The 25,331-nt window shown below is 40.7% G+C and overlaps 1 protein-coding gene across 11 annotated transcripts in view; it reads right to left on the reverse strand.

Annotated features, from left to right (window-relative positions):
- Positions 1 to 25,331, reverse strand: part of DCAF1 (DDB1 and CUL4 associated factor 1) — a 52,378-nt gene that overhangs the window by 23,923 nt on the left and 3,124 nt on the right. For 10 of the 11 annotated variants that reach the window (XR_008468654.1, XR_008468655.1, XR_008468656.1 and 7 more), the window contains exons 2-14: positions 22,846 to 22,963; positions 18,007 to 18,083; positions 17,195 to 17,268; positions 16,109 to 16,222; positions 13,878 to 14,015; positions 12,361 to 12,864; positions 11,023 to 11,124; positions 9,660 to 9,818; positions 6,959 to 7,138; positions 5,857 to 6,066; positions 4,490 to 4,659; positions 2,589 to 2,713; positions 375 to 1,635 (exon numbers count right to left, since the gene is read on the reverse strand). Coding sequence is in view for 7 of the 11 variants with exons in the window: in XM_054215902.1 (XP_054071877.1) it covers positions 375 to 1,635; positions 2,589 to 2,713; positions 4,490 to 4,659; positions 5,857 to 6,066; positions 6,959 to 7,138; positions 9,660 to 9,818; positions 11,023 to 11,124; positions 12,361 to 12,864; positions 13,878 to 14,015; positions 16,109 to 16,222; positions 17,195 to 17,268; positions 18,007 to 18,083; positions 22,846 to 22,955 (3,224 nt within the window). In the remaining 4 variants the exon portion in view is untranslated. The remainder of the gene's footprint in view (positions 1 to 374; positions 1,636 to 2,588; positions 2,714 to 4,489; positions 4,660 to 5,856; positions 6,067 to 6,958; positions 7,139 to 9,659; positions 9,819 to 11,022; positions 11,125 to 12,360; positions 12,865 to 13,877; positions 14,016 to 16,108; positions 16,223 to 17,194; positions 17,269 to 18,006; positions 18,084 to 22,845; positions 22,964 to 25,331) is intronic. The other variant, XM_054215903.1, reaches the window with a different exon arrangement.

A 25,331-nucleotide genomic window follows, 5' to 3' on the forward strand; every position in this document is an offset into this window, starting at 1 on the left:
GAGCAAAATATGGATTCCGCCATCCTGCATCTGTCAGCCAACCATCCTCAAGGCTGTGCTACACTCTCGTATAAAATTGGTGTTACTTACCTTCCAAAGGCGAACAAAGAGCTATGGGCTTCATTAGTCAATGTTGCTAATGAATTAACATGATAGTGAAAATAAAGTGTGCTTTACATACTAAGGGTCAGTACTAAGGACAAGAGAAACAGAACAACTTCTAAAAATGCCTTTCAAGGCTCTCCCACTTGTCACTGTTGAATTAAAACACTTTTCTTTCCAAGGATACTCTGCTGTGGGACTGCACAGCCTAAATCCAGGTAAGGCTTTTTGGTGCATCCTGACAGGGATCAAGAAACATTTTTCTTCCTTACCTGCTAAATATAAGGTGTCTATCAAAGCAGCCACCATCCACCCCTCCGTACTTCGGAAAGGCTGCCCTGCGGGTCAGCCGTGAGGTAAAGTTAGTTGGCGCTTGGCGCCTCTGTTTTGGCTCAGGACACTGGTGGGGAGTAAAGAGAGAGAAAGGGGGACAGGTGGCAACAGGGTTCTTGCAGCGGGCATGCTGCTCCCTAAGGTACTCTGTGATTATACTGTCCAGCGTGGGTGGGGAAGGAAGGTGTCTGTCCAGCTGCTTTTTGATAGCTGGGCTCTGGCTGTAGGCGCCATGGTCCGATTTTTGTCGCAACACTCTGATTTTTCTGCCGTTGCAGGGAGATGGCCTCTCCCTGACAAAGCTAATCCTGCCAATCAGAGGAGAGCTGCTGGCGTAAGAAGGGCCTGGAAGGGCAAGTGGACCTTGGGATGCAGACGGCCTTGCCTGAGCATGGACAGAGGTGGCAGTGGAACCTACAGAAGTGTGGCTACTCAAACGGGCTGAGATGCCGTTAGCTATGCGAGGAGTGCGAGGCAGGGTCACAGGAGAGGCAGCAGCCGCAACAGGGGTGAAGGCAGATGAATGAGATGCTGCAGTCATGGGTAGGTCAGCCTCTTTAGTAAGGACAGATGCAGTTTCTCCTAGGCCCTTAGAGATGAGATGGTTCCGAATCAGGAGCAGCAACTCCTTCTCAGGAAACGTGATCCTTGACTGGGCCACCACATCCGCTTTCTGCAACCGAGCCAGAGAGACATCTGTGCCAATCAGCAACGGCTTCCCCGAGACACGCTCTATCAGCTCAGCAGCATATTTGCAGAACTTCACATGCTCACTGCGTTTGTCCTGAAGCACCGGCTCTTTCATCAGCTGCTGAATTTGACAGCTGCTAAAGAGGGGGAGCTTGCTGATAATCTGCCGGACAGTACTGCTGCGCGAGAGCCCCACCAAGGCTTTGCAGGCTAATGCTCGGATCTGATCTGCGTCTGTGATCGGCATCTTTATAGACAGCAATGACAGCAGCACTTTGATGCCATTGTTGGACTGTACCACATTCCACATCTTAGCTAATGTGTGCTCACTGCTCTTGGGGGCCTGAGGAAGCTTTCGCCGAGGAGTTCCAGAGATGAATTTGCCAATACTGGAGATCCGGTTATCTGGGCCACATACACAATTGATGATGATCTGAAGGGCTGATTTCTGAATCTCGGCATCATGGATGAAAAATTCACCCTCAGCAACTCCAAGGATGATACTAATACCTAGTGAGGGAAAGAAACAGTTTATTTAGTACTCTAAAATGTATCTTACACAGTTCATCAGACAAACAAGGGAGTCTTCAACAAATTTGAGGAAAATAGGTAATCCTCTTCATTCTGGGAATTTCTGAAGTTCTGCTAACTAGTGTAAGACGTATTCTTCTACCTCCCTGGCAAAACGTTTTCCTACGCTGATGCTCCTCCTCTTCATCATTAGTAAGTAGAGAGTCAAATGATCTTTCAGAGATGATTGGCCCAGGAATGTAAAATCTGAGATACTTGACACAGAAAGATGTACAAGCAAGCCTCTGATTCTTACTGCAGAAAGCAACTCTCTTGTATAAATACTAACAAAGTGGAAACAGAGAGGCAGGACGGGGACTATGTTATGAAGGGAATAAAAGAAATCGTATCACAGCTTCCAAAAGGAGTCAGGCAAAAATGAAACTTTGGGTTTTTACTTTCTTAAAAAAAAAAAAAAAAGTCAGGCCCCAGTTAATGCATAAGCCTTAAATCTGATCCAGTCTCATCTCATTCATTTGCATACTGAATCTGCAGGTAGCCAGTTAGAGCATAACTCGAACTGCAATAATTGTTGCTCTCCCATATTCTCAAATGCCAAATCCCCAGGAGACCTAAATTTCTGGGAAGTTGAGGGAACCTAATAGTCCCATTATGAAAGCAGATTTGCCTCCATCTGTATTTAATGAGCTCTTGAAAACAAGTGCAAATCAATGACCACGCCTTCAAATCTGCAATCCAACCACAGTGCTAATCATGACACAATTTTAACCACAGTCTACTCTCCCATTTATTTGCATCCCTGACAATAACTCTGAATACATGACTTATTTTAACCCCTGTCTCACTGCAGGTGAGAAACAGCCAGCTGAAAAATCATGTAGTAGAAGGCAACCGATAAGTGTGTAAGTCATCAGGACCATATTTCAGCTTACCCACAGTGGAAACAGTGGATCCAGCTTCATCTAACACATCCACAGGTTCTGCCAGCTGCAACTGGATTTTAGGAACCACAGTCAGGATGGCTAGTACATCCAAAGCATATCGTACTGTGTCATTCCTGGAAGACAACAACAGAAGAACTTCTTAGAGGTGTACGTACATGTTGTTTCAACAATATAAAATAGTATCCGATCTACTCTACTCCAACAAAGAGGAGTAAATCAGTCACATTTAATGTATTTGATGATGCCTTTTGATTTTAGAACATTCCACTCAAAGGGCTGTTCTCCACAGAAGGCGGTGCTCACATGCACACCACTGCCTGCAGTCTGTCAACATTTATCCCACACTGCCCACAGACTCCTAAAATGACTGTAATTTTGTATTTATAAAAATAAGACTGTTAAGGCATATCCAAAAAAGCATTCTAAATTAAGCTTCTAAATCTAATTTAACTTTACATCTTAGTTGGGAAACACTGCTGTCTAAAATACTCTGTCACCAGTCGACTACGAAAGAAGTTTTTCTGAAGCAAAGGGAAACTGTTCAGCAGTAAACCAGACAATTGTAATAGGGAAAAAGGCATCAACTTAGGCACCAGTTTAAGAGAAACACAGGTGTGTGGAAGATGAAAAGGGCTGTTAAGCAAGACTTGGAAGAGCAGAACGCCGCAAGAAAAAGGGGGAAGGTTTGTAAGCCTGTATAGAAAGGTAAGAGTTAACCCAGGTAGCAATTAGGAAACAGCTGCAAAGAGTAAGAAACAGGAGAACAGACACTACCCAGGAGAGTGCAACCTGAGAGAGAGAGGGAGGCAGGGGATTGCAGAAGCAAAACAGATTTCAAAGGCTTTTAAGTTAAGTTAGGCGAGGAGCTCCTGCAGGCAGCAGAAATAAGGAGGGAGTCCCAGTGACAGGAACACCGCTGATGACAGCTAGTTATAGTGGACAGTGACTCATCTGTGAACATATCTCTAGAGAGAATTACAGCTTCACTTTGGGGAGCAGATGGTCATTAGGATGAACAGAGGCTGGAACTTTGCACCCATCCTCCTTTGAACTGGGGACAGGATCCTAACGGTATTCTATCAGAGCTTGGTGGCAGTTCCCTTTCGTTCTTAAGAATAAAGATGTTGCAGATTTTTTGGGGGTAGGGAGGTGGGGTGAAGAGGTGCCACAGGAACGTAACAGAGTATCATGGTGCCCCCACAGCTTGTCTGCAGCCAAGACAAGGGAGAAACTTAAAAGCTGCATGATAAGGTGAACCCCTTTACCAACATGTTGAGTTTAGCAGCTGGCAGTGTATCACCTCGGGACATGTACTCGAGCAATACACAGTAACAATCTGCAGTCTTTTTCCTCTCTCAAATGCTGGCTTGTTACATATTCACACAACTTTCCCAGTTACATCTGCTCAGTCAACTTCAAATACCAACAAAACAACAAAGTAATGCAGTGGCCTCTCTTGAGTCAGCTAAATTCATACATCCAAACAGACATTTCACCTCTTTCCGGGATTAAGATAAGTCTTGATGTTACCCTCTACTTTGAAGGTTTTCTACTCTTTCTCTAGCAAAAAGGTACACAAATTTTGTGATGCACTGAATTGTGATTAAGCTCTACTATGATGCTGATTTCTCAGAAATCAGAGGCCTGAGGCATTTTGGCTTTTCAGAAGTGTCATGACATCCCTCTTCTACCTCAAAATATTAGTCCTGCTTTCCACAGTGTTAACTTTCATAAGCACCGTGTAGCCACAGCACAGGCTCTTGCAGCACCAACCAGTGTGTGCCTGTTTTAAATGCTACCAGAGAGGTAGAAAAATCTAGAAATGTCATGTTCTGCCCAAAAGTCACAACTTACTGCACTAAAATAGAGTGCTACGGCAAACAGCTCACCTTGCGTAGTACGTCTTCCAGTTGCATGCTATTGAAATGAGCTGAAGCATGAGTTGGACGCAAGACAATTTGAGAAAAACCTCTGCTGGCTCCCAGTATAGCTGTGCCGGACCATATTCAATCAGGAACTCCATCATCTCTACAATCTGCTCATGAGTATATGAACAGGCCTGCAGCGAAGCGAGATGAAAGCATTAGAGAGAGATCACAGGGGTTACAAATTTGCACATCAAATCCCCCACTGCTGGGATTTAACTGAAAACTGCTTCCACAAAGAGCAGACTACCACTGCTTATTGCAGATTAAGTGTTTATTTTCTGGTTTATTCCCCAATTATAAAAGAGCACAGCAACTGTCACTATACTATACCATAATAAGCTTAAGAATAACAACCTTAAAGTTTCTTTGCAGTCCTAGAAGGCTTAGGCCAATTTAAGAAGAAAAGTTACATTAAATTAAAATTCTACTCTGCTTTTAAGTTACTAATACAGTAGTTACTAGACCATCATTCAAAATACATTTGTGCTAAAATATTTTGTTTGCAAAAAATATTCAGTTACAGATTGTAAGTTCTGACTACAAAACATACTAAAGAAAAAAAGGACATTCCTAACAAGCTTGCCTTTCAATAGTTTTTTTTATAAATTACACAAGGCAGCAACAATTTATACACATTTCTTTAGTTAATGAAAATAAGTGATTTTTGCAGAAGCAAAAAAAAAAAAACCTGACATTTTCTTATTTCAGCTCTTCTAGAAAAACATCACAAATTAAACTAGAAACCACAGGTAAATGTGCTCCCTCAAAACAAGCAGCTATAAAATTAAGTTTTAAAAAAAAATAAATAAAAAATAAGTCACTTTGCAAGGAGAAAGTAGGGCGGGGGGGAAGTCATAGCCAACACAAGAATCTTCCAGCTAATTCCAAAAAATATGGTGTCCAAAAGACACAGTTCAGTTGTCATTATCAAATCAAACTTACTTTCAAGTTTTTCAACATGACGCACTTTTCTATAAATACAGATTTCATCCTCTCAGAGATTAAAAGCATAGAAAAATCCACAAGATTCAAAAATAACCTGCCTTTAACTGAAGTTTTTGAGAGATGGAAAGGAAACCACAGCAGATGAGCAGTAACCTTAATCAAGTGTAGTTCAGACGAACCTCAAAGGCTCTTCTGTATTTTTCTATTGTAGTGTCATTCCACAAGGCACGAAAAAGAGTACAAACGAAAAAAATCCTTATCCTCATAAATTTCACGCTGCCTAATTATTCCACTGTCTTCAAAGGACACCCACATATTCCTGCAGCTTGGATTCACTTGAAAAATGCAATGACCGTGTTAAAAGATTGCAACACGCGACTCACCTTGTAGGGGGGCTGCGGGTGGACAAGAATGCCACCTTCAGTGCGCTGGAGCGACTGCTTCACCTGTTCAAGTTTGATAGCAAGGTGAGCCTCAAAGTATCTACGCAAGGCCATGCAGGTGTGTTTCCCAGTCTGGCGACTGGCAAAGATCTCATCATCACTCAAGAGGGCTCCTTGGTCTTCCAGGTTTAAGATCTCAAGAGTGCTTATCTTCAGAAAAAGGTTGGATAGTGGAGGGGGGGGGGGGGGGGTGTGGAGAAAAAGTTTCATCAGCTCACTTTTCGGGAAAAAAAAAAAAAGCACCTACAATTCTCAGCTGTACTTGTACTAAATCCAAACTTACTTTGCTCCACAAGACATACAAGCACACTCTCGAGAGCTGACAAAAAGCTGTCTGAACAGAAAACGCTATCTGCCTGAATCAATATTAAGTCTAAAAAGAACCATTCCCCCTCCTTCACTTATCTATGAGGAAAGAAAACCAGAAGTTACATCAATGTAGATCTAGAGGCAGTGTTGTGCCCAATACTATTAGGCATTATATTACCTAACACAAAGTGTACTTTTACACCCTGCAGTGCTGATGTGCTGGAGTTAGATACAACCCAAACAATTCAGACAGCACAGCGATACCACACAGACATACCAGCTTTTGTGCATAAACGGTATAATTTGTGCTCATGAGGTACTGTGGTTACCACAGTACATGCGCACTCACACAGCTGTACCTCTCCTGGAACAAGGCTGGATTTATCTGCATCCCAAAGGGTACATGACAATACCGCACACCTATGTGGAACGGTGAGAAACATTTGAACAACCACTAAGCCACCACTGCTTGAATAATTACTGCTTAACCCAGGACTTGCAATAAAAAACTCTCAAAGGGTGACAAGTCTCTGGACAATAAAAATAATAACAATAATAATAAAGGGATCCATGTGTATGTTGCTTAGAAAACTCACCCCACTCCTCCATTTCTTGGGAACTGAGGAGGAAAAAAATCCAAGCAAAACCAAAGAACAGAACTCTCCACAGTTGCACTGTAAAGGGTGCAAAACCTGACACTAAAACTCTGTTCACCACATATTACAAGCCTTACCAGGTTAACCAGACGCCGAAGGCCGTCATGCCTGTCAAAGAGCTCCAGGACAGCACGGAAGGAGAAGCAAATGGAGAAGAACATGGTAGCATGGCAGCAGCCTGAGGCATGGGAGCACTCCATTAGCCATAAGGTGTAGTTTACTACATCCGAAAGCACATTATGGGGGTGCATGCACACCTAGAAAGCAGAAGAACATTCTTGAGAAGGACTTCAAACACATTGCTGATGAGAATTTGTTCAAGGAGAATGAGGGTTCTTTGAGGGGCAAACAGACAGAGGACAAATATCAGTTACTCCCAGCTTGATTTGGGACATCTGAGACACAAAATAAAAAGTCCCATTTGCAGACCAGCAAAAGAAATCCCCTGTGAGACTAATAAAGGTTGTGATGTGGCAATGTAGGACTAGCAATTGGTCCATTCCCAGACCTAAACACAACAAATACAGCAGTCTTAGTGCAGTGTAATTCCAGAAAGTCCTTCTCCATACTACTTCAAGCTATCCAAAGAATGCTTTGCTAGAAGCAGAGAAGGAAGAGAAGTTTCCACTGAAGAAACAGAAATTCTTCTCAGTGTAACAGTATCATATGCTATGTTGAAGTTCTAGCAAACCCTGGTAACATTGAAGTCTAGGGGAATTTCAAGAGTCATCAAATGCAATCGTAAAGCTTGCCTTTCTCCGGCAGTAGGCAACTGAGCTGAAGTTTTTCTTTTCTCAGACCCCGCCTCTGAGACGTGCAGACCATGTGCTCAGAACTGCACTTTTGCATGTGGTTGTTAACTTCTAACGATGAGGAACTCATAACTCTCTGCCAGAGTCAGGGCCAAGAGGAACAGCACAGAGAGCTGAAGCACTGGCACCAGCTGCTATATGCCAAGTTAGCAGGTTTTTTCATCTCTTCTCTGCTGGTGTTGGACATACTCAGAGAATACAGTGCTACCAGCTCCAGCCTTGCTTCCACCCCAAGACCTGAGGCATGGCATGGACTAAGTGACAAGGGAATGCCCTTTGAAACTGGCTTCCTCTGAAAACCCAAGAAAAGAGAGGAACGTACCACCGAAACCTGCTCTACCTGCTGTCTGTAGATATTGGGAATAACATTTGGCAGATGAGACAACGGCACTACAAAACAGCCACATGTTTTTATCACATGGCCTGAGGATGCCAAGCAGAAGGAATCCTCATGCAGCACACCCTGCCATGGCTTTTCGTTTTCCTTTTGAACCACCATGCAAGCAGCAAGTGGAATCAGGGAGTAAAGAAAAAAAAAAAAAAAAAAAAAGAAGGAAAAAAGGGAGCATAAAGATCTTTCTCATGAAAAAGTTCAGAGAAACACCAAAGCAGGGCATATGCAGCCAGGGCCCATCTTTCCGGCATAATGGACAAAATGAAGTGGAGGGAACATTATTCCAGTTTCACCTTTCTTGCCCTTATAAGGGAGATGTAATACAAGGCACAGACAGTCCTGATCAACTGTGATTACCAAAGGGGTTTTGATCTGATTCATACAAACGCGGGCAGAACACAAATGCCAGCAGAATCCAAACAGATGTGGCCTTAAACAACCACTACCAGTCTGGCCTCTGTGTGCTCAGGAGTGTTAAGCATGTTAAATCACAACACACATTCAGACAGCATCAAAAACTGGTAAAGAATAATCAGAAATGTACAGTTACTAGTTTAACTGCTTTCATTTTCAGCTGAAAAAACCCCTAGAAACTAGACAATGCCAGGGACAGGCCAGGAATCAAAAGCCATCACTCAAAGCAGAGCAGAGTTGGAAGGTTAAGGCTACAACTTTGCAGTTGTTTTGAATGCATCTTAGAGCAGGATGCTCCCATATGCCCGTACTAAGGCTAAGGCTCACAAGCTGAAAGTTCATCTTTTTTTCCTGGTACGGTAGCAACTGTAGAATAAACTGGATCAGTTTGTAGATCAGCACAGACATGCTACTGCCAGTACAAACAAATAAAAAAAGGAAATAGAATCACTGTTTAAAGTACCTGGGAAACTGAAGCTTAAGGGTGGTCTGCCATATCAACCTGTCTGAAGGGATGCTTGCTGGAAGAACACTACTGAACTGAGAGGAGGATTTCTTTTAAGAATTTTTTTCTATGTTAAAATATTAGATGAGGAACATTACCTTCATTATCAGCTCTTTGAACATTTATAAGCTCAGGCTACAAAGAACCCTTAGTGTCATTTAATTTGATTTTCTGAACAATGCAGAACAGACCTGCATTGGTCTCCTGCTGCACTTTAACACCACCACAGAAGTTGTGCTGTTGTCTGGAATCAGACTGAGGTACTGTGTAACACTGAGGCTATCCACACTGGACTGTACATGGAAAAAAAAACCAATCTCAGGTAGAGTCATCCGTTAGAACAGATGAGAATGATGGAGTTTTTCCTTTTTTTTTTTTTGAGGGAAAGAGGGAATAATAGGATGGAAAGAGTGAATGAAAGTACTGAGACAAGGACCACAAGACAGAGGTCTTCAGTTCATTCCCTAGGAACTGAAATCCACACCCAAATACACCACTATTTATATACTTCTTATTGCCTCTGCACATACCAAAGTCTTCTATATAAATTTGCTTTTTAGCTTAGGAGATATTTATTCACTGTTTGAATGCAGGTAGAAACCACTAAGAAACGACAGGAATCACTGCAGTTACAGTAAAAGAATGCCTCTTACCCTCTCCATGGCATCTTGATTGTAAGACAAATAATATAAGCACATGGAGACCCCTGTTGCTGCCATGGAAGGACGAGGAATCTCCAACAACTTTTGCACTCCTCCATGAGCAACAAACTCCGTTGCAAACTTGTTATGCAGCAGCAATGATGCCAAATGCTAAGGAAGGATAAAAGCAGATTAGACTGTAATTCTTCAAACTGTCACCGATTCCACCCCCTGCCCCATAGAAAAACAGGGCAGAAAAAAAAAGCGCTCCATGCTTTGTCCACCTTATTTCCTCCTCCCATTACATTTAACTGCAGAACGTAGTATTAATCCCAATGACAAAAACCCAAAAAAGACACTATTGCTGTGTTTTAGACGTCTTGCAAAAGAAACACGAGAAAAGCAGAGCAACTCAGAAATCATCCAATAGGCCACCTTAAGTCTTCCTATTCTTTTCATATTAACTCACTTCCTATTATCACTAAGAAATATTTAAATTTGCTTTCACACTTTTACAAAATGAAGTTTACAGGCTATTGTTAAAATGGAAGTCTGCAGCTGCACTGAGGTTTACTACACTTTACTTTTCTGTATTACCCACACCTTAGGAGGAAAAAGTAAGAACCATTGTAAACTCCACCCCACTTCCAACTGAGTTAACCTACACCTTTGGTAGGAGCAGAATTTGTTTCCAAGGAAACAAATTCTCAAATGACAATGAAATGGAGATAAAGATGACACTGGAGGACCAGATGCCAAGAAGTTACTGTAAAAGAGGGAAAGAACGCACAGACAAATATAACTTGTGCTACTGCACTGCAGGTTTGGCTTGAGGAAGGTTATTTTGCATGGTTTTGTACCTTGGGGAGGTAGCCTAAAGACTAGTCACAGAAAACTATTGTATTTCAAACATTAAGCTCAGAGATGTCATGCTGGGGCTTCTGGGAGTAAGACATTTATGCTTCTTACGCCTCACAAATGTCCCTTGAGATGACAGGCAGTGGAACTACTCAGGAATGCCACCTAAGGGCAGCAGGAACACTAGCGTTTGACAGAAAAAGCAATTTTTATCATCTTCAGATAGGCAGATGACAGTTGGAATTAATGGCACGTCCTGCAAAATTAAGATTTTTTTTACCCCTTCCTTCCTTTCTTTTTTTTAATTTTTTTTTTTTTATTTTAAATACTTGAGAGTTATAAAAACAAAACCACAATGCATTCAAGTTGAGTGAAAGCCAATTCCAATCCCAGGGAATCCTGCAAGATACGGAGGCCTAAAGAAGGTGAGCATTTGCCTTTGACGCACGCAGCAGATATATATTCAATGCTTTTACAATGTTTATGGTACATTTTATGCATTATGAAAGTAATTTACCTTAAGGGCTTCAAAAGTGAGCAGCACATCATTAGTTCGCTTCAAATCGATGTAGTACATCATCAGTTCCCTTGATCCCAGTTGCATAAAGATGGGCAGTAGCTGCAAAAAATAAAAAGGGGAGACTAGCTGAATGTTTCATGGGAAATACAAGGTCTGTTTTGGTTTTTACTCTCTCAAACCCCCAGTTTTCCCCTGTTGGCAGATACCTGTTATGAGAGGTCAGTGGTAACCAGCTCCATCCATAGGAAGCAATAAAGGTTAACAGACCTCTTGTAATACATCTGCTGACTGCAGCAAGGTGCATGACAGCTGCCACATGGAAATCTTAAGACTCTCCTTCAAGGGCGGCTATGGCAAATCCACACAAATAACCACCCTGGCGATACGTTCCATTTTTCATCTGTGCAAAGACAACTACCCAACAACTGAACAGAAAAAAAGAGGAGAGCAGGGCAACAAACCAAAACCCTTCGCATAATTCTTTAACAGCTTTATACTATTAACTCCTATTTTTATATCCTATTATTGCTGGCATACGAAGTGATCCCGTCAGCATGCAGGGTATTATTAGGGGGATAATGGTTTCTTTTCCTCTCACAGAAGCAAGGCACACACGTGCACACACACAACACGTATATCACAAAGCAAAACTGTTGCTTTGTTCTATTTCAAATCAAGTTAAACCACCTAAAAAAAGATTAGACACAGATAAAGGCAGTTTGCAGACCTATGCTAACTTGAGTTTTATGGTCAAAAAAAAAAAAAAAAAAAAGGAAAGAGGAAACACACTTTGGTTATTCGTTATTCTGACACTGCCCAATTACTTTGTCCATGTAAGTAATGACAGCTCTCAAAAGCACCTGCATAACATTGTCACAGCATTTCTCATCAGAGCTACTGCAGAGGTTACACAAACCACTTCATTTAGAATTTCAAGTTCATTATTTCCTCAGACTTTTAATTGCAGGAGTCTACTTCATCCATCAGAGGAAACAGGAAAAATGTCTGTATTTCAAAGTGACTCGCCCTGTGTCACGTAACAATCACCAAATTTAACAGAAACCAGGAATAAAATTCCTAGTGCTGTGCTCCAACTACTAGACCACACAACTGCTAGGTTCAGGTTTGAATATTACCTACCTAGTAATACTGAAACTAATGACTCCATCAATTTGGAAGTCATTAACAACTCAGGAAAGATTACTGGTCTTAATCACATCAGGAAACACTGGAGTGAGATATAACAGTTCTGCAAATTTTTTCCCACAATACCACTCATAGTTTTGTCAGAAGAACTCAAGCACAGGGTGTTTCCTCCCACCTTCATATGCTCACCTCTTGGTACTCCCCTAAGGGAGTCAGGTACTGAAGAATTAGCCTCTGCTCTATGGCGGGAGTCAAAGGGTAAAGCGTATAATTAGTGCCAATCACCCACGGGGACATTTCTGACCAGCTGCTGTTGGACAGTTCAACAAACATCCGCTCTGGTTCTGAAGCGGAGAAGCCCAGCTTTTGCTTGGCCTTCCGGAAGCCGTCTCTTTCATGCTGTTTCCCTGATTTGCTTTTTCTCAGTCCCCCATCATCTAGCTTTGTAGCAGAATTTACTCTGCTACTGGTCTTATGACTTGAATCAAGATGAAAGGAGATCTCCATATCACCGGGAACTTCCTCTTGCTCTCCATCTACTGCCATTTCCCCATAATCCATATCCACAGCCTCTTCATCTAGAGGCAGCAGAGGATCTGACGGCACTTTCCGAGGACTGGGACGCTTGTTTTCTTGTTTTGTAGTCATTTCAGTGACCTGTAACTCTCGTAGCCGTCGAAGCACCAAAGCCACCTGTTTCAGAAAAGAAGCATGCATGAGAACACACTTCTTGCTTTGATCATGCAACTCACATACACAATTTTTTGTTCTTATCATACAACTGACACCACAGCATAAAGTGTCAAGCATGCTGTGGTGTACATTTGCCCAGAGAAATAATGATTTCAAGTGAAATAGAAAACTCAAACCCTTTTTTGCTACCGCTACTTTCATTCTAAAATATCAGCACCTACTCTCCTGCATGAGCAGGAAGTGGCTTGAAAGCCATTAAGAGCAGATGAGCTCTATCAGTGCTAACAGAACCGCATACCAGCCCGCAGCATCCTTACATCATCTCTGCCTAGCCTAGAATAAAGGCGACATTCCCTTTTGAAGTAGCAGCTTTGATAAATTGCAGTTCCACAAAACCTAAGGTCAAGCTTTTACTTTTAAAGGCCTTACCTATCCTAGAATTAGAATTCACCTATGCTTCAATACACTGTATGCTGTCCTGGGAGGCAAATTTGCCTATTCTGCCTTTTTCCGAAAGTCATCTCAACTGCTGATAAACATCTGTCCTGGTTTCAGCTGGGGTAGAGTTAATTTTCTTTCTGGTAGTTGCTGTGTTTTCAGATTTAGTAGGAAAATAATGGCAATAATGCATATTGGGTTAGTTGTTGCCAGGTGATGTTTATACTATTCAAGGACTTTTTTCAGCTTCCCCCAGAAGCTGAGAAGGAGCATAGACAGAATGATGGCATGGCCAGTGGAATATTCCGTACCAGACGTCACGGTCGGTATATCAATGGGGTTAGCCGGAGGCTGCAATCCGTGATCACTGCTCAGGAGGAGCCGGGCAACCAATTCACCGGGTGGTCAAAATGACTTGTGTTGTATTACTGTATTTTGTATATTATTTTACCATATCGTTATTTTTCCTTTTCTGTTTTATTAAACTGTCTCTATCTCAACCCACAAGTTGAAACACAAAAAAAGGTAAAGGTATCTGCCCTCTAAAAAAAGGAAAGTGATCGAGAGATATTTACCAATTGTGAGTTCTCATCCCTGTAATTTGCAGCAATATCTTGGTTTTCCATGGCTCCTCCTAATAGCCCTGTTGCGTATGTCCTTAGAGGTTGATCAGCCTCTCGTGCCCACTTAAAGAGATTTTCAACTATGCCTTCCTAGAATGAAGAAAATAAGAAAGCAAATCCAACAGTTATATTTCATTTCTAACTTCTCAGTCACAGCAAAAGCATCTGTAGGTAACAATTCTCCCAATCTCTGGCAATGACCAGGCTAGATTTCCTCCTAATCATGTAACAAATCAAAAATATCTTGAATCAAAAATATCTTGAACCAAAAAAAAAAAAAAATCTAACATTTTAAGCTGTGTGAAACTATTTCCAGGCATTAGATATCTGCAATCAGGATTTGCACCTGCAAAAATCTTCTGAAGTGGCCAGTCAACCTACTGCCCGGGAACTAGTAAAACAATACAGCTACAAAACACACAAGCCAAAAGCTCCTGTCAGTTTCACTAATATAAATCTCCAGCCATTAGCAGATTTCAAAGAAGCCATGTTGAGTTTACACCAAGTAGAATGGAATTTGGGTAAGTTTCTTACATTTCATTAAAAGCTTGCAATTTAAATAAGCAAGCTACCTGGTGCCAGAGGAACTCTTTACATCAATGACTACTTGCCAACGAAAAGAACAATTCTCAACATAGTCAGAAATCCATAATGTTTGGAGAAGACAGAAATGCGTGCAAGTATACCAATCTGTACTGATTAAAATCTTAATGTTAAATATGGTTAATATTTTTAATAGTAATAAAATCAGCAGTGTTTGATCACAGCCTGCCAGGCAACTTTTCTTAACAAGCCTGGATAACTTAATTAAAAATTAAAAGAGTCAATTAAAAAGAGAATGGTTTAGAATGAAAGGTTCTATTTTTTACTATAAATCACTACTAGATTTTGAAACATCATACAACAACAGATCATTACTGTGACAGGAATCTTGCATACAATTTGAATCACAGGTACAATACAATAAAAGACTGGTTAAAAGTAATAATGAATAGACATACATTTCAATGAGAACTCTCAGCTTACAGATTTTTAAAGACCTCCCTGTTACATTTTTTAAAAAAATTGCATTATTATTTAAATGCTGTTATGTCATTTAAAAAAAAAAAAGAAAAAAAAAAATCGATGAGATCTGACGTACCTTGGCCGCTAGAGGACCTCTTTATGACCAGAACAGTACCCTCTTCAACCGATTTAAGCTATCCTAAAGCCTCCTACATACAGGAACCCAAAGTGGCATAACAGAGCTCTATATACTCTCAAGTCAAGAGAGGAAAAGTCCTTAAGTGCAAAACTTAACTTAAAAATTTAATTCCAATTTACAGAAAGATTTAGTCTCTGGAAAAAAAACTATATCCTCCACAAATAGGGAAGTATTGTTTTGCTTTTAATTTTTTTTTCCGATCAAAGTCGCATAGCCTTAGCTTTTGGACAGATTACAAAGAACTGAAATTAATTTCAATCCATCAACAAAGGGAGAACATTATTCTTACCTTTTATCATGCTTTAGAGTTCATATCCATATTTCCAACAGTAAAGAAACTAATTTGGAACTTTCATATAAAGCACTAACCGATTTCCAAACTTAAAAAAATACTGCATTAATTTTTACAGATGAGGAAACTGGGGCTCAGGATTGAAACCACCTTCCTCCTCACTTTCAACCCTCAGTGCATTCCTTCAGAAAACCACATTTGTCAACACACAGAAGTCCAATTCAGCTGTCCATCACAGTTCCAGATAATCCCCACAAAGCATGTGGATTTTAGACTGCTTAGTTAAAGTATGACTTGCTTATCACTTAGCTCTAATAATGCCATCGCTCTGCTGTAGCTGGGGATTACTGGGCAAGACTCCTACAGCAAGTCTTCACATTCTATACAGCCTGCTCCATTCAGAGCCCTATGAAATAACAATTCAGAGTATAACATTTCCCAAAACATTACATTAAGTTCCAGCTCCTGTGTTTGAATCACAATCCCTTACAAGCTGTGAAATACCCAAGATTTGGTCAGTTGAACAAGCCAACATCAAAAAGCCCCAAACCATTAGTAAGATTGAACAGATTGTCTCCTAGAGACAGGATTTCAATATGGCTTTGTACTGGTTTCTCCTGTGGGAAGAATTCTTGGAGTATGTAATACGCCAAGCTTAAAAACCAAGCCTTAGTATATAGATGATACCTTTTCCTGAAAGACAACAGCTGTTTCCAGTCCCGGCATGATATCCAGAAGAAGGCGGCAGGCAGCAGTGTTTAATGGAGGTTCTCTGCTTGTCATCACATAAGCGTTCACTAGCTAGAGAAGATCAGGAACAGCATTGGTTTGAAATTCAGTTCTGACCAAAACCAGTGCAGTGAAAGCCTTACAACTCCCACAGCAGCAAAATGATAAAGGAAGAAGTGTCAGTATGTAAGCCCTGGATCTAAAGATGACCAGCCTTTAACCTGCTTCCTCCCGTGCCTCAGAAGTTGAAATTGCTTCTCAAAGAAATAGAATTCCCCTCTGATCTGCTGTTCACTGACTAAATATCTATCTTGAACTGATTTGTAAAGACAAATGCCTAGAAAAAAAATATTGCAGTTCAATAACAGTGTAAACGTGAGAAGATAAAAGCTGAAAATAAAATTACATTAAAAAAGCACACTTCTAACGGCATCTATGTGTGCTTACCACTTGCAGTTTAAGACAGAAAGCAACACGCAAGCAATCTGTCAGAATCTTCCCAGCAATACAGGTGCTTGCAGGAAGGTGAGGGTAACAAGAATTCTAGCTACTAACTCATGTTAGAGTATAGCAATGGAGGAAAGCCAGACTCCTGCCTCTTAATCCTCTGCCTGAGTCTTCTAGAGCTGACACGCTCCTCTGCTCCTACAGGCAGTCCAGCATTTCCAAGTAGTCAGAGACAAGGCATTAGAATTAGTGGTATTAATTTCCATTACAGAAATTAATCATGCTTTTAAACTTGCATTAGAGGAGCTACATTTTCTTTAAAGAGACTGACAAACCTTGAGAAGAACTAATTCAGTTGTTACTACACGTATTCCAGCACTCCCAAACAGCTCATGAACTCCCCTTTCCTTGAGTCACTTTAACAGTGGCAAATGAGTTACACTTAAACCCATTTCAAAAACCACTGCTCTGGAAGAGATAGTCCCTACACCGGTAAAATAAATATTAAATGAGTACTGAGGTCAACCAGCACCGAGTAAACAAAAGCCAAAAGAAGGTGTCAGGAACTGACAGATAGAGTTCTCAGAGCAAACCTACCGCATTCATGAAATCATCATTCTTGAAGAGTATCCTCAGTAAGTGACCAAGCATGCACTCTGGGTCCGCTCGACCTGTGGGAGAAACAGGAAAAGACTTATCTACCTACCTCAAGATGTCAAGATTAATACCAAACTGCTATCTTCAAACTGATTGTGGAATACTCTAGTTAGCAGGACCTTTCTCAGAAGAAAAAATACAGAAGAAATCATATGAATTATTTACTGACTTAAAATTTCTTCTAGTAGGCATTACCTCCCTAGAATTCCTACCAGTCACAGCACAACACATTCTAGTGCTCTAATAGCATTAAACTGTCATTTTTGTAGACAGTGAAGACGCAGACACCAAGCAAACTGCTCCAGTAACTCAGAAATAAGTAATCAAAAAAAAAAAAATGTCTCAGGATAACAAGATAAAAAGCATCAGTGACTGTATGTAAGTATTCTAAAGCACTGCACTTACTCAACAGCAAACTGAAGATAACCTGAGACAGACTGTCTTCTCTAACATCTGCTACTTCACATTAACTACAGCTTGTTTACATGATCATACACTTATATCACTTATATCATAAATCAGCCTCTGAAAAACGCTTCCAAAACTCTACCCAGAGCCTCAAAATCTTGCAGCAAACCTCAAAACTGCCAGATATCAGCACTACAGAGCACAATTACCCACTGCAAAAGCGGTATCAGACCTTGATCAGCAGTGAGCACATTCAGGCTAAAAATTGCTTACTCTCAAATATGAACTACCAGGTATCCGTTGTGACAGAGTTGGTGCTGCCAAAACCATTCAGGACATCTTACCTGGGTGTCGGTCATCAAATGGGTCTGGGTCCCCTTTGCGGTACTCTTCAGTCTCCTTCTCAATCAGCTCAGACATTCTGCAAAAGGAACAAGAACAAATGAGCAGAATTCACACTCGGTCTTCTCCTAGTACACAACTCCTCACAATAGTCTATCTGTCAAAGTACTATACAAGTACAGCTCATCAGCTTTCATTTGAACAGTATTCAGAGCCATCAGAGGATTTCAGACCATTCACAATAGAGGGATGAGGAAAGAGACTTGCCTCTTATATTTCATCTCCCCCCACCATGCTCCAAAACACACTGAAGCCATATCAATGTCCCAGTGATGCACAAGCATGATGCCCTGGAAGGGCCAATACCTTTTATTTATTCGTGTTAGAGTCTTGGTGATGTTCTAGGACACATACTGTAGAGAACTAGAGTAAATAAAGGGCTTGAGTAGTACTTCTCACCATCACATAGTCTTTCTTTCGCAGTAGAGTAAGTTCTGAACAGATGACTTAGTCCTCCTTCCTATTCAGTCTGCACAGGCGCAGCCACTCAAACTGCCTACGCAATTTTTTGTTATTTTTGCATATTAAATTTTAACAATATTGTGTAATAATAAAAGGATTTAATATTTAATAAAGTATTGTATAACCTCTATTCGGCTTATCCAATCAGCTCCATCAAAGCTCAACTTTTTAGCATGTGTCAGTTACCACAATGGATAAGACAGGGAGAAACTCAGACAGCTCCCTATTCATAGACCTTCAAAATACATCAAATGCTCCTCCATATCAGACAAAAATTGAAGGTTGTTTTGAAGTTATGCCTTCCCCTAAACTGAGAAGCAGCCTTAGCAGACACAAGAAATCCTATGCTCTAATTCATTTAGAATGAGCAGTAAGGGAATTAACTATTATTTTTATTTAAACAAAACCAAGAAGAGGGTGATTATCTGATATTCAAGCAATAAATAATGCCATAGTCACCCACTGTCTTTCTCCATGAAATGTTACAGCAGAAATACATGCAAGTTTGAGTTGAAATAAAGAGCAGTATTCAAAAGACATTAGCAAATTAAAAGTTATTTCCTTGGTTTAAAACCTCATTCCCTCCCCTCTACTGAGATCTAGAGTAGGGTGCAGAACCTATGTGTAGCACAGCATTTTAAAACAAGGTCTTAATACCTCAGGGTAGAGATCTAGGCAGAGTTATAGGGGAGGGAAAACTGCTGGAAGGCTGTGGTAATCCCTGGAAAAATATTTGTCTTTTGCAGAGGATTTCCCTTACAGAATGCCACTGACTTCTACTCCAATCCTGTTACTTTCCAGAAAACATCCTGTGCTCCCAGGGACAATTAGAGGCAAAAATTGACTTAGTTCTGTCTCTGTGAACTACACTGACTTGCCAGTATGACAGAGAATGATGTTATGAAGCCTGCCCAGACTGTAGGAACAGCAAATTAGCTTATCAGGAACGAGCAGAGAACTTTCCTGCTTGTCTCTGATCTGACAATTACCTTTCAGCAAACTGTTTATCCTGTGGGGTTCCAATATTTACTTTTAGTAAGCCTGAATGCAAAGAGATGCAAATTATGTCCCTTGCTAACAGGTGGCACAGCTTGAGCTCTCATGAATTTCTGGCAAAAGCAAGTTACTTAAATACTCCACTGCCAGCTCCTCATATTTTTCCATGAGAACTAATAGCTTGAGGGGTGCCTACTGACAGACAACTGGGACAACTGGAGTTGAGAAGCTGCACCCTGGATTTGCCAGGTCTTTTTAGGTGATAATCAGCATTTTGATTATGTGCCAGAAAGGACATACAAGCAGCAGAGAAAGCGAGCATTACATTCTCATCAGTCCACCCTGTTTAGGTAGGCAGCCAAACAGCATGCCAGCTGAAGCTGCCGCGTGGTTTCAGGGACGACAACATTATCACAGCCTAGATGAAACTGGGATGTGAATCACCAATTACAGGGCTTTTTGAGACAATTAGTCACAATTGTTTGACCAAAATAAAAGCACTGCCTCTTTAAAATTGACTTTCAAAAAGAAAAAAACAAAACGCAAACTAAGCTTGCTTATAATACCCTTCTTTTAACTAACACATACAAAGGTGGTTTGTGAAGTGACTTGGATGAATCTATCTGGATCAACAGCTTCGTCAATTCTCAGTTGAAGCAACAGGAGAGTCAAATAACTAACAAAGCTCATTCCTGCCTCATAACATAGGCACACGGTACACAGGGCTTTAACAAAAAGCCATTCACAAAACCACAGAACTTTTACTCAGGTTTCAAGATTTCCTTCGTTCACTTGGCATTGTCTTGGCTCTCTAGCCACTTCAGAGTTTGCAGACAAGATCTAGGTTTTACACGGGGTAGGGGTTCTTTTCCCCCACTTCTGACTAATTTTTTTTCTCATTACAACTGTCTTTGCCATCATGTTTGGAAAGTTAAGTCAGATCATCATTTTCACTTGCCACAAACTGAGCTCACCTTGCGGGTGGGGAAGGAAGGGGCAGTGGCGTACATAAAGTACGTCAACTTTGGAAGACTCCCATTGATCTAGACGGCATAATGTAAAGCCATCCTAATACTGCTCTATGCCATCATTTGGCATTAATGACCAACCCGAGCCTTTACAACAGATTGCAACAGTGTAAGATGCTCTAGGATCCCATACAACACCACACTTGGTTTGTGGATATGAAGTATGACCTTGAGCTGCTGATTTATTCCCTTTATGAAAGGGGATCTTGAGATGCAGTGAAGGACCTGACTTCCAGGATTTGCCAGAATGGTTGCACATGACTTGCATCCAAACTATGAACTAATGCTCTTGCAGGATCATTTCAATGTACAGTTTTTTTGAACACCATATATATTCAATATTTGTTGTTTGCTGACATGCTTTCCAAGCAATTTCTTCAATTCATACCTTCTGACACTCCAGAGTTCGTAAATCCACAAAACTGGCTTATTTAGAAGTGACAGTTCAGCTGTGGCCTATAAGCCACACTGTTGCTGTTGTTGTCCTTGTTGTCCTTTTACTGTTGAAACACTCAGTACTGCACTCTCATATATGCTGCCTCGGCAGCACATTTAACAGGCCCCCATCTACACAGGGAAGTTCTCTTCCATTTAGCTCAGAAGGCGGAAGGAAGTAGAAAAACGTCACTCACCAACAAGCACAACCACAGCTTCCCCTGCCTTAAGTCTAAAACAATATGCAAGGGCACTACTCTGCCTCTGGACGTCTGTAATGCAAGCTCCAGTTGGTGAGGATTCCTAGCATCTTTTCCAGCAAACTCTTTTAAACCTATGCTGTACTTAAAACCCTCTACTCCAAACAGACACACAGCTTTCATTGATAACTGAAGCATTGTAAATCCAACTTCTGCAAGAGCCAGTAGATCCCCCTGATATCTACCTTAAATAAATCTCTATTATCTTCGCTAAAGCCAAAAATACCCAAGCTTTCACCATCCATAACCACTCTGCCTGGTGCCCAGAAACCTTGGAGGATGAAGAGAGTTATCAGACTTGTCTGGGCATAAATAATGTTGGGAACTCAAGGAACTGAGGAGAAGCAAGAAGTGCCAGACTGCTATAAACACAAGAAAAGATGTGTTTAATTAAAATTTCTTTAAATTTCTTAGAATATAGTAAATTCCTGCTGTTTATGCCTGCAAGAAAAAGCTTCAAAATAGCACATATGTTTCCTTCAAGACACAAATCAGATAATACACAAAGATACACCAAAACATGTTTCATGGTTTTCAAGAGACCTACTCATTTTCAAGTGTTTAGGATTGGCTTTCTGCTGCTCATCTCCCTCTTCTGTGCTGTGATTCTTAAAACATAGTAAGAACAGCAAAAGTTGTGCGCGCTAGGTGAGGCATGGCACAGATCCGTGCAAAGAAGCTCCACCAGATTCCTGTTATTTCCACCCAGTGCCAGCTCAGAATCTGTACACTGACTTGTCTGACCCAACAACACAGAACAGTACAGTACAGAAACCTGGATTGCTCTTAATGTACAAGTGCAGTAAGTCCTTCTGCATATACCAGGCAGGCCACAGGTTTACCAGCAGAAGCAAGAGGAAGAATTGGGTGGAATTTCTGTGAATCTTCTGTTAAAGCAGAAGCAATATCAGTTTATCCAAGAGGTTTGGGAAACGACAAATGGAATCGATAATTCAAACATTTCCTTGTAATAGAAGATGTCTTATAATGAACGGTGTCACTAGTACCTACCCATCTCCTAAAAATAATTTATTGGTCCAGGGAATTTTCCTCACACATACAATACAATGCCAGTCAATCAACATCCAGTTAAAAAAAAAATAATCAAGTTTAAAAATTTCGCTTTAAACATGCCCTATGAGCTTCAATAATATCTTCTCAAGATAATCCCCTTGATTCATCCAAGGGATCACTCTCATCCTTTCATTTAATCTGATGAATGCTACTACAATCACAAACATCACACCACCACTCTGATGGAACAACATTCTCATAGCTTTTGATCTTGATCAACATTTTACAAGCTTCAGGTGAAGATACCAAAGTTATTTCAACAATTTAATGTTTCCTCTGACTTCTACTATTTCAGAGAATTAAATTCATGATTTAGAGGCAGTCTGTTTAATATCTTTGCAATATAAATTTATTACCAAAAAATGTGTGTATTTAAATACCACACTCATAGTTCAACTTCCAGAGCAAGGAAATTAATTACCAACAGGTATTCAGGTACGTAAAAACCTCAAGCAAAAACATGGTAAAAGCTGCTGTCAAGCAACTTCAGATATTCAAATTTAGGAATTTATTTAATAGATCTTACCTGGTGAGAATAGGGACCATGTCTTGTCCACTGCCATGTTCTTTCTCCCATTGCTCAAGCAAAGCAGTGAGCTCAGCCTTGGAGTCCACATGCCCAGATCCTGAAGTCATGGCTTAGCCTAAGGCAGAGGTAACAAGCAAAAAGAAAAAAGAAAAAAAAGAGGCAGAAAATTGAGCAAGAAATCCCACATTGAAATTGTCTAAATCTTATTTAAATCTTAAAATTATCTAAATCCAAGATTACAAGTCATTTGGAAGAGGCAAGCAGACACTCAGCAACAAGGGGTGAGAAAGAGAAGATTAAGCGACAGAATACTGCTGAACTTCACTTCAAAAGTTGGAAGTTTCTTTTTCATCCTTTGCCTGAAGAATAAAGAACACACACACACACACTTTGAACACAAGTCTTAACTGGTGTATGACAACTCTGACCGTGATGGTAAGTATGCACACCTAACCACAAGTGTGTTCAACATTGAAGCTTTTTAAAACTCTACCTCAAATTCACGAGCAGACCTGAGTTAGTCCTTTGCTGTTGCCCAGGGATTTACTCAAGAAACAGCAATGCCAGGGTAGCAAGATTATGATCAGTGTCATTACTCCAGTTTAACACCCTCCAGCCAGCAGTAAAAGTGCCAAGAATCATATTAGTGTCACGCTGCCAAGGAGGCAGAAGGCGGCAGCTCTGAGCAACTGTGGGCAGTGGAAGGAGCACCAAGAGAGTGGTAGCTGGGAAACAGAGCAGGTCGCCCCAACACTACTTGTTCAAGGCTTCCAAGGACAGTCTCTTACAGTGGCTCTAGTAAGAAGAAAGAGTGATCACAGAAGGCAGCACTGGAGCAATTCCTTCAGGTTTATCAGCCTTTACTTGCAAGACAGCAGCTGACAGAAGATTTATCTTCTCGTCCTCAAAAGTGAGATCCCCCTACAGTACTGAGTGACTTGTTAAGGTATCATTTAATGAAAGGAACTATCACTGTAGATTCGTTTAAGCCTCTAAATTTCTAGGCATCAATTCTCATCAGTCTGATAACAATCTACTAGAAATATTAACAGACCAAACTAGAACACAATCTGTCTCAAAACACTGCCATGCCCTTAGTTTCCAATCTGACAGACTGCAATTGCTGTGAAGAGTTGTACCTTCTGGAGGAAGGAACACCCAATCATAATTTATAAATTGACCTTGTATTGGAGATGGGGGTGGGAGAGAGAAATCAAAGCAAAAGAAATTCCTTCACATCCAAAAATGCACAAAAGTTCCCAGCATTTCATTAGCCATAACTTGGCCAATATCCATCTGACATAAGATTAAATATCCATTTGTCATAACTGACCCAGAGAAAGAACTTTCCAAAACAACGTTAAGTACAGATATGTTTAAGGCGGTGACATACACATCAACTCCTGAAATACATGTTCAGGAATCGGTCAAATGACAGACTATAAAGGGAGCCATAGGTCAACACAGATTACATAAGCATTTATAGCCCAAGTTTGTTCTGAAAAACACTGCCATGTTTAACCGAGCACTAGGTACCCCTAATTTGCTTAAAACCTTTTCTCATTCAAGTAATGGATGAACAACCCTACAGCTCTACCTCCTGTCTCACAGGTGCTTCTGAATTTAGTGTACTGTGGCTGGTTACTTAAATGGGAGACAAATGAAGATCACCCAGATGAAGAGGAAACTGGCAGAAGCAGCCCCAAAAATCACCGCCCAAAGACTATGGGGGAAAAAAAAAACAAACCCGCAACTACAAGAGACCCAGTCTGAAGAACACCATTTTGATAAGTACTATATGAAATGAGCATATGCTAACAAAAAACCTACCTAAGCATAAAGAAAGATGATGTTTTCTAAATGACAAGTAATTATGATTTTATCTAGAGCATTCATTATTCATTCATCACAGAACTAGACTGGGAAATTTGATGCAAATGCATAAATTGCTTTGGAAAAAACACTACCTAAATGCAGGCAACAAAATATAATGAGATTGTACACACACACACACCCCCAAAACACCTTTGGAAAGGAAAACTATTCCAAGCTCATAAAGCTCCATTCCCTTTTTCATTAACTGAACGTCACTTGCCAGCAGCACTTCTGTGCTTTTAAATATCACAAGTAAACATTCAGACAAATCTACTCTGAGACTCAGAATGCAAGTGCTGTAACGGTATCTGCATTCAACCACTTCAGACACCTCTACCTTCATCCTATAACTAAGGGATACAGAAAAAAGTGCCTGTGAGCAATCTGACAAGTAGTTTACTTCCCCTAACAGCCCTTAATTATTCCAGTTAGAAAATAAGAAAGGTCCAGCAATACCTGCAACAGGTCAACAAAGTTCCAGTCAGGAAGACCAAAGGAACTACCCACATTGCTCTCTGGGACACCCAGTGCTATACCATAATAAAGTGAAAACAGAAAAACTCCAGCTGTCCCTAAAATCCAGAGTACTACCTCACTTAAAGCACATT

Source organism: Rissa tridactyla, chromosome 10 (genome assembly GCF_028500815.1).
Source record: "Rissa tridactyla isolate bRisTri1 chromosome 10, bRisTri1.patW.cur.20221130, whole genome shotgun sequence".
NCBI classification, from domain to species: Eukaryota; Metazoa; Chordata; class Aves; order Charadriiformes; family Laridae; genus Rissa; species Rissa tridactyla.